The following is a 9,744-nucleotide window of genomic DNA, read 5'->3' as shown; positions in this document are numbered from 1 at the left end:
TCAACACAAGCTCTTAACTTTGCTTTGATAGATTATTTCATGTGGCTATTCAACTTCAAGATGGATAAAGATGGCTATTGGGCTTGGTTTTTTTGGTAATCTAGCCTCTAGTGGTGTAGTTGTTTTTGGGGCTTCCTCACTGTTTTTTTGTGTGTACTCATTGGACTATGCAAGAACTAATGTCGCTGAAATAGCAAAGAAGGGAGGAGAGTTCTAGTTCAATGGGTTGGTTTATATGGTTCCAATGCAATGGGAGAGCGCATATGGTTTATGGCCTCAGCCTTGTTGGAACTTCTTCTCATGGTTTTTTGCCTCTTTTTTTCCCATATGCTATGGGCCCTAGCAAGAAATCGATGCAAGCTCTAAAACATCATGGCTATCCAGCTCACGAGAAAGCAACTCGTGCTCAGTATAGGTGGACTTTAGATAGCAAGGGGGTGTGGGTGTGAGCAAAGTGAGAAAGTAATAGAGCAAGATTGGCCTCTCGATCACACCGCAAACCCCAAGAGTTCAACTGCTTCACTGATAAGACCCTGCCTCCCTATAACACTACCAGCACCCCAAAGACAAAGCCCCAGAGGAGCAAGCCATTGGAAAAGCCACCACTTAGTAAACCACATACCAATTGGATTCTTTATTGCTACCACATGCCTAGCATACCATGTCGTCAACATGCCCACAAGGCAATCGGCCAAGCACCATCCATGCATGTTTGCTTCTGATCTAATTGTCTTGGTTCGTCCTCTTCATTGTGTCTAATTCTTGCTTGGTCTAGCCCTCTTTCCATCTATGTATGCAACACAATTCCGGTGTCTACACACTCACAAGGGCTACTAGCGTTCCGAATGCACTCTACATGCTTGGACTTCATGAAGATGTGATCAGAGAAGTCTCCATCTTTCTTGTTAAACACATTGGCTAATATTACTTCATGTGCAACAACTTCTTTAAGCCATATTTTTTGTACGATGTGACGCGCTTCATGTAAAATGATTATGGGAAATCTCTAAGCTTACGACTTGTGTAATCCTAGAAGATCTTGACCCCACATGCTCCACAATGTAAAGTTCATCGAGCCACAGAGGCTCCATAGCTCCCTTGTAGGTGTGGGCACCACCATATATAAATCCGCCGTTACCATGCCTCGACAACTTTCACCCATTACTCACCTAGATATTTCAATATGAGCACATCATATTTTTTCACTTCTTGCATCTCACAAACACATGCACCTACAACAAACCTCGTCAATGTCAACCCCCTTGGTACATCACTAGATGGGGGGACCATGGGTGCAAGCTTGGCCCATGGTATGACCCATCACTTGGAGAACCCTTAACCTTGTAAGTACCTCCAATAAGCTTCTACACTTATATCCTCTGCTTCGACTCTAATTCACTAACAATAAAACCTTATCTTGGTTGACGTATTCACTAAGCAAAGCCCCATCTAGGCATAATGCCATGTCGTGCTAAGCTTTCTTAGACCTTTCTCTAGCCATGCCAATCATTTCATGGTGGTCTTGTCACTCATTCTGCCAAACATAGGGTCTGAACCGCTTCTACCACAACCTCATGTTCAAGGATCTATACCACTTCCATAGCCAATGGAGGCATGGCATGAAGAACCTCTACATTGTTTATCACTTTCCATGCTGCCTTAACAAGTTGCATGTGTGCCATCAGGGTTGCCCAAAGTTGCCCATCACCCACCTAGTTCTACATCTGGCTATAGATTGGTCCCAAACTTAATCTCGACTGCCAATTCCATGGCATATCAAGGACCATCCACACCATCCACTTCTTGGTAGTAGCTTCACCACTGACTTAGGTTACATGAGGATGTATCTAGTATTCAGAGTCTTCTTTGTTTTCATATTGCTTTCATAGCCTGCATTGGAACAATCCTTTACCCTTAGATAGTCTAGTCAATTGTTGTTCCTCAATACATTTTTAGGACACCAATGGCTTAAAACCCTCTCAAATATTTCTAGAAAGCATAGGCTTTGAAGAGGTCACAACACAACACCAAAAATGACTGAGAAGAAGAACATACACAGCAACCAACAACCACAACGAGGGCACCCACCCTCTAGTAATTGGACCAAGGACCTCATCTTACCCTTATGTCCTCTCTCCTCTTTTATTTATTATGCATATGGGAATATTCTCCCCTGCTCTATAGGCTAAATGTGGTAGTAAGTAGGCTAACTAAATTTTCTTAACTGTTCTCTAGTGGGGGTTTTGGCTTCTTCACCCCCTTTTTTTATTGGTTATTTTGCGAGCACATTAGAGGTACTATGATATGGATTTTTAGGGTAATGTATGGGGACTAGGACAAACATAACTGGATTATTTGCATGTTGACTCCTTGTTTTTTTCTTTTTCATAAATCAAAAGCGAGCCATTGCATGTACAATAAGGTGTGTTTTTGTGTGTGTGTAGTCATCCTAGCTAGCATAATCAAAATCCAACAAGGGTAGCTGAGGTTTAGTTGGCTACATGTAAAGGTAACATGTGAACATCATAAATCATGCGGATGTTGCATGGCCTTCGCCCACTTAAGAATGAAACACCAAAGACATTATTTGCAAAACCAAAGCCCGCAAGTTCTCAAGCCATGGACTCTTCGAAGGGAAGCTAGTGGAGAGAACATGCACATGCCATATAGAAGAAGGGTGTACTTGTTTGTGTCCAAGCACGCATACAAGCACCTTGCAAATGCAATTTTCATCTACCACAATCCAAGTGATAAATTGGCTAAGAAGATATCGCCTCCAATGTGGCTAGGGATTTTCTTTCTGTGAATATACATACCCAAATCATCATGTATTAATATGTAAAATCTTCCATGGGATAAGATTGTAGACACCTAGAGGTCCAAGTGCATGGGATAAGAGTGTAGACACCTAGAGGTCCAAGATTTTACAAAAAAAATGGTCAAAGACTTCACTCTAATATTCAACAAAGAGAGATTACTAGTCATTAGGCTCTAAAAATCGACGTGATTAATCCAATAGCTACCCAAATGGATTTTCAAATTGAAAATAACTGAAAATGCTTGGATTCCATCTTGAAATAAGACTAGTCAAGTGATGTAATTCCCAAGTTAATTATAGTTAGCGCATCGATTTTTATTTTTTTTGTAATAAGCAAGTGTTGCTGAAATTGAGATCTTTTTCTTTTCTTAAAGTGTGGCATTAAGAGAGGCAAGGAAGGATTGCAAACCCATGCTCTTATCACCTACTCCACAAAGACATAGTTTGAGGGCTTATATTGTAGCACTTGACTAGCGTTCACACCATCATATGTATCTCCTATATCTACAAATCTCATGCATATAGAGTACCAAACATATCTAGTCGTACTTGACAACTCTACGTAAAGGATGGATATCCTTTTTGAACAAACAATATAAACACCCTCAAATCTCATGGTACATTGACAATGGACTAAATCTTGTTTCTGTTATCTTCACCTTTCATGTACTATATATGTGTATACCTAGAGCTCTCTATGTTCCCATGTGAGTTCCACCTCATGCCCTCTCTCTATATGCAACATGGGATGAAACATAGAGCTGCTATATGTTGAAAATTATAGTGATGATGGTGGACATTGTGTTGTTGAGGGGAAGCATACACCTCATGATTATTGATATTTTGGTATGTTTTGTGAGTTTAAAGGTTATTTGTTAATGGATTATTGTAAAAGTGAAAGGGTAGAAAAAGATTCTAGCAAAGCTGCACACACTTCTATAACATGCTTCACTACAATGTAAGTAAACCTTGTTGCACATTTCTTTGAAAATTTATGTAAATGAATGCAAAATACAAATTTATGCCCCCTCATATATAGATAATGTAATTTGCATCCACTAAAGTCAGCGGGAAGAAAATATATTTTTATCATATCTTTAAGTAGTAAGTTGACTGTGTGAGCTACAAATGTCATCAGTGTAATCTACATTATTTTGTAGAAAAAAATGATGGACACTTTTTTAGTTTGACACATCATCTAAGACAATTATTGTCACATTTTTGGGCCTACCCACACTAGAAATTTCTCCCACATTAGTAGCGATTGCTCTTTCATAAACTTTCTCCAAGAATAATGTGTTTTTCTTTTTAAAAGAAGTATTAATGGCTTCCACAAATTTATACCTCTTACAAATGCACAAAATTCATACTAAATGTTTTTATTGATAATTTATCTAACTATTCAAAGTAATAATACAACCAAAAGAAAGCACAAGGTTTAACACCATGCGCTTAAGACAAATGTGGGCTATTACCTAGGATGGTAGTAAATATATAGATGGGTGTAACATTAGGCTATCATGTTTGACATCATGTTGGAAATTGGTGTGATTGTGTTGACTTGATAGAGAAGAAGAAGGAGAATAATAGCCCAAACAAAGCGTAGAAAATATTGGGAACTAAGTATCAAGATAATGACATAATTGCCATAAAAGAGGCCAAGAAATAGAGGGTCTCAACAATCAAGTCAAGTTGTAAAGTCACAAAGACAAAGAAAAGGAGTAAAACCAAGGAAAATGTTAGGAAAGCTGCCTACGAGAGCAACAATTGAGGAATAATAAAATTGAGAGGCTAGAATGAGACATGGTAAGCCAAAGAACTAGAAAAAAAGCTGACGTGTTAGGCAAAGCAAGCCTAGAAAAAGAAGCATGGTGAGGAACAATGAGCTAGATCAGAGATAAAGCTAAAATTCAAAGCAAGAAGGAATTTCAAAAGAAATCACAATGAGAGGAATCTAAGAAATCAAGAAGGCTTAAAAGGAAGCCAAGAAATAGATGGAAATAGAACATGAACACTGACAAAAATGAATTTAAAGTGAAGCCTTGAACATCAAGTTTGAGTTTTTCCTAGTTGACTGCATGGTTACTATATCCTCCTTAAAATGAAAGCGGTGTCATGATATATCATAGGTCTATGAACGAGATGTTGCAAGTCTCCAAGTAAGCTTAAAGCAAGTCTTTTGTGAGAGCAGACTTCAATATTAGAACTCATTAGGCAAAAAGATGTGCTTCTAGTGGTATCCAACTCCCTCCATTTGCTATTGTTTAAGTTTTCTTTGCTAATTGCATTGGCAACTAGATGGTAGGGATGTCGGCTTCAGAGGTTGTAGCTTCATAGCATGAGACTCATAGCCCGTCTACACCTTGTAAGGCTATTAAAAGCATGGCACAAAAATACCCCTTATGTAGCAAGGAACAAATCAAAAGTTCGGTGATTGTAGGGAGGTGAAAACCCTTAGTCTGTCTGTCATGCATAAGGAATTGCACGGCCATGGAAAAAAAGTGGCTTGCATGTGGTGAAGGAGCATGCAATGGAGCTCTCTCATGCACAAAAAGATCATGAGGGGTACCACACTAACAGGAAGAGTCAAATTGATGTGTAGCTGAGGGGGAGTATGTACCTTCTGATTATTGATAATTGAGCATATGATTCATGAGTTCAAAAATAGGTGATTGTCAAAGGATAAAAGAAAAGAGAAGATCTAAGAAATGTGGACACTTTTGGGCCACTTGTTTTGCAAGTGGTGTGGTTATTGTGTGTAGAGATACTTAGCTCACTTAATCTACAAACTTTAGACGTGCTTGATTATTAGGGTGTTTAGTTGCTTTAGTTTGTTTAATTCTTCTCTTAAACTTTAATTAGAATTCTTAATCATGCAACTAATTATATGCTATGAGGCACCTTTGAAAATTTTACATGCTATTACTAATGCATGCAATACGTAAATTGTGTCTAGAAATCTCAGCAAACCCTCTATCAATGTGAGAAAGTGGTCTTTATATGCACTTGTTCTCCATGAGAGCATGCTAGGTTGAACCCTTCTCTATGTGGATGCAAAGCTATCAAAGATCATCCTGAAAAGTTCGTTTGGTTCTTGTTTGACTAGGATGACAGCTTGTGATTGCGTATAGAAAAGGTGACAGTGTATTCATACAAAGCTCCTGAGATGCAATCGGATGGGTGGTAACTTATGATTATGTATGAAAAAGGTCATAATGCATTCATACAAAGCTGGGTGGCAACTAACTCCAGAATAGGGCTTGCCATGACAATCTTACTCTACTCTCTAGATGCTTAAATCATTTGTATGCATTTAATCAAATGAAATGATGCATACATGTGCATTGTGTGTATTGCAAACTCTCCTAAAGATGATATCATGTGAGATAGAGGACTTATTGCAGATAAGGGGAGAGAAAGAGATAAAGCAAGAAATAATATTAATGTCTAAAAAAGACCCAAAGAGTCCATGAGACCAAAAGGTGATACAATACTGCAATGAGAAAAAAGTGCTAAAAGAAAAGACAACTGCTACCAATGCATGTGGTATAAGTACATGACATCGTGTGAGAGGAAGCCTCGCAATGATCAACTGATGATAATACCATCCTCGGAGAGTCCAGATCTGATGGCTACAAGGATGTCTGGCCTCTGTGATGGGAATCTGCCATGGTGTCAAAGAGCATCCTGGTCTACATCTACCCGGGGGGGCGGGGGGGGGAGAGAGAGAGAGAGAGAGAGAGAGAGAGAGAGAGAGAGAGAGAGAGAAATGAAATGATATATTAACGTCTTCAAAAGGCCAAAATGACCTATGAGACCAAAAAGGTTACAACAATTGGTGGATCTGATACAATGTCTGTGTAAGGAAAGCTAAAAACAATTAAACAACTAACTGAAACTGAAACAACTATGAGGAAAAGTACGGTACCAGGAGCTCCTAATGGATAACATGTGGGAGGAAAACTCCAGCATCATACACATCACTATCCAGAGAGAGAGAGAGAGAGAGAGAGAGAGAGAGAGAGAGAGAACACTTTATAAACACCTGGAGAAGGCCAAAATGGCCTACAAGACGATAGTGGTTAAAATGTATATAATCTATTAAAATGGAGGATGCCTAGAAAGCATCCCCTAGAGCCATCATTTAAAAAGATGAGAGAGAGAGAGAGAAACGTTCAACATGCTGGTATTTCAATGGAAATAGAAAGTGTTTTTGATATTTGTCACCTCACATTTTGATGGTCACAACGAAAATCTCTCTCAAAATGCAAAATGTTTTTTAACCACAAATCTTGATTTGTAAACATACGCTTAAAGGAATGAGACTAAAAGCTTAGAAGATAATCTGTCCATTTACAGAAACATTTGTTGCTTGGATCAGCAAGGAGTTCCATTGCACAAAATGTCCACGAGATTTACAATTTACAGACCCAACGCTTCATCTTAATGGGAAGTTGAAGACCAGAACACAGCTGTTAAGGTGCATGAAAGCTGGAAAGTGAACATCTCAAATAAGAGCACTCTACATGCACTAATTTTAAGTAAAATTGTCGAACCAAAACAGCATAGCTGGTGGAACTTCACCTGGGCAAGACTTTCAGCCAAATGATCAGCACATATCATCAAGATAGACCTGCACTTCTGATAGCTTTGGAAGGCCAATAATAACAATATCTTCAGGTGAATATTCTGCATTGATAAGGGAGTTTATCTGCCCATATGCCTCAACAATATTTGATCTGCAATTTAAATAAACAAGAAGGTTTTGACTTCTTAAAACCAACTCTCTCTCTCTCTCTCTCTCTCTCTCTCTCAGCTCTAGTTGGGTTTTTCTAATCATGTTTTTTCCATGATTTTGTCACTTCAGGGACACATTGTAACACTTTTGGGCTCATAGACCCATTGGTCTTTTGTAGACGTTATTAGAACTTTCTTTCTTACTCTCTCTCATGCTCACCGTAGTGCACACCGTGCCCATTCTGATGGCAATGATGAGATAGATATACAGCTAGTCTATCTTTATGTATGAGTTTTTGAAGTCTTTCCATGGCCCAGTACCACATGGAACAATTGTACCACTTTTGGTCTCATAGACCCATTGGGTCTTTTTAAGACGTTTAATATAACTCTCTCTTTCTCTCTCTCTCTCTCTCTCTCTCTCTCTCTCTCTCTCACAGACCCTTACAGTCTTTAGTAAACATTATTAGATCTATCTCTCTTTCACACCCTCGCGCCCCCCCCCCCCCCCCCCCCCCCCCCCCCTCTCCTTAATCAAGACCAGCGCCAAGCATGAAGCATGCTCTAGGAACCTCATTCATCACAAGAGGGCATTAAGACTTTTACCAACTGTTCTTGAGCCCTGACAACAGTGAAGCATGGTAGAAACTTCTTGAACAAAAGCCACCCACCCTATCTCTGACCCAACCATTAACACCTATCACATGCCCAACCAAATCCCCACAGATCGCTTAAAAAAAACAAAAATCCCAAGAAAAGATCCTTGGCTGTGTATTTTAGTATATTCATATAGTACAAAAAGGTACATTATTATGTGGCCTTTGGCCTTCCCAAAAAAGGAAACATAACAGTGTAACACCTAAATCTAGACCTACCCCACCTTGGGGGAAGATAACAAACAATGAGAAGTCTTGTACTTTTTATAGGCTCTTGGCATCTAGGCCAACTGGCCGACTGCTGTCGGCCAGCGTCAATGGACCAATAAATCACATATATGCTGCTGATAGGAAGTACACGGCCTCCTACACTTGGCCGACAGGGTCCTGATCAAATCAGGACCCTGTCAGCGTCAATGGACCAATAAATCACATATATGCTGCTGATAGGAAGTACACGGCCTCCTACACCTGGCCGACAGGGTCCTGATCAAATCACATATATGCTGCTGATAGGAAGTACACGGCCTCCTACACCTCGCCAACAGGGTCCTGATCAAATCAGGCTGCTTCTGCAAATATCTGAGCTTGGCTAGTGCCCTAATCTAATGTTTATCTCTTGCCCACCAGGGATTAGCCTAGGATTAAGCATGGCCATGTGCATGCACATGACATCCCCTTCTGCTAAACTTGATGACGAGATTCCTGGATGACTGTCATCATCCCTTGTCTCCACATATGGTCTCCCATACTGGTCATCCTTCCCTTCTTGGCAACCTTTTCACTGAAAACCTTGCTTTAGGTCTCTGAATCCACTCCAAATCTGATGTGGAGATCTATGCACTTGTTCCACTTTGTCTCCTTGCTTGCATGCCCCGTCCCTAAACAAACATGAATCCTCCTTGAAAACTGATCCTAACATCCTTGGCTCCACCCCTTGGATGAACTTTATCCCTTGGAGTGCTCCATAAAAGCTTCTTGGGCAGCCCCAACTAGCTACCAATTCTCATGAAACCCTCCTCTTGGATTTGCCTGACACCAACCAGCTTCTGGGGGTCCCTACACATGCTTAGTTCCTCTCCCTGGACCTGTGCACTTCTTTTGGGACACCAACAGCACTTGACATAGCTGAGCCTGATGCTGATACCGTTGTAACATGTGAAAGCTTTGGGTAGTCTTCTTTCAACCCTAAGTACTGCATAGGGACTCTTGATGCAAGAACAATCAGCATAGACAGAGAATAGAGAGAGAGAGATGGCTGTGTATTCAGTATATTCATATAGTTCAAAAAGGTACATCATTCTGCCTTTGGCCTTCCCAAAAAGGAAACATAACACCTAAATCTAGACTTGCCCCACCTTGGGGGAAGATAACAAACAATGAGAAGCCTTGTGCTTTTTTGGAATCCAGGCCAACTGGCTGACTGCTGTCAGCCAGCTTCAATCGACCAATAAATCACATATATGCTACCGACCGGAAGTACACGACCTCCTACACCTAGCCGATAGGGTCCTGATCAAATCGGGCTTCTTC

At 40.2% G+C, this 9,744-nt stretch overlaps 1 protein-coding gene across 6 annotated transcripts in view; it reads right to left on the bottom strand.

Annotated features, from left to right (window-relative positions):
* Positions 1-7,179: 7,179 nt before the first annotated feature.
* LOC147620079 (sec34-like family protein) overlaps positions 7,180-9,744 on the bottom strand; it is a 114,987-nt gene continuing 112,422 nt past the window's right edge. For 5 of the 6 annotated variants that reach the window (XM_086772246.1, XM_086772250.1, XM_086772251.1 and 2 more), the window contains one exon: positions 7,180-7,557. In XM_086772246.1, coding sequence (XP_086628372.1) covers positions 7,428-7,557 — 130 coding nt within the window. In that variant the 3' untranslated portion in view covers positions 7,180-7,427. The remainder of the gene's footprint in view (positions 7,558-9,744) is intronic. The other variant, XM_086772247.1, reaches the window with a different exon arrangement.

Source organism: Cibotium barometz, chromosome 32, assembly GCF_041138505.1.
Source record: "Cibotium barometz isolate CiBa-2024 chromosome 32, ASM4113850v1, whole genome shotgun sequence".
NCBI lineage: Eukaryota > Viridiplantae > Streptophyta > Polypodiopsida > Cyatheales > Cibotiaceae > Cibotium > Cibotium barometz.
The sequence above is the reverse complement of the archived record's forward strand: the minus strand, read 5'-3'. Positions and strand labels throughout refer to the sequence as shown.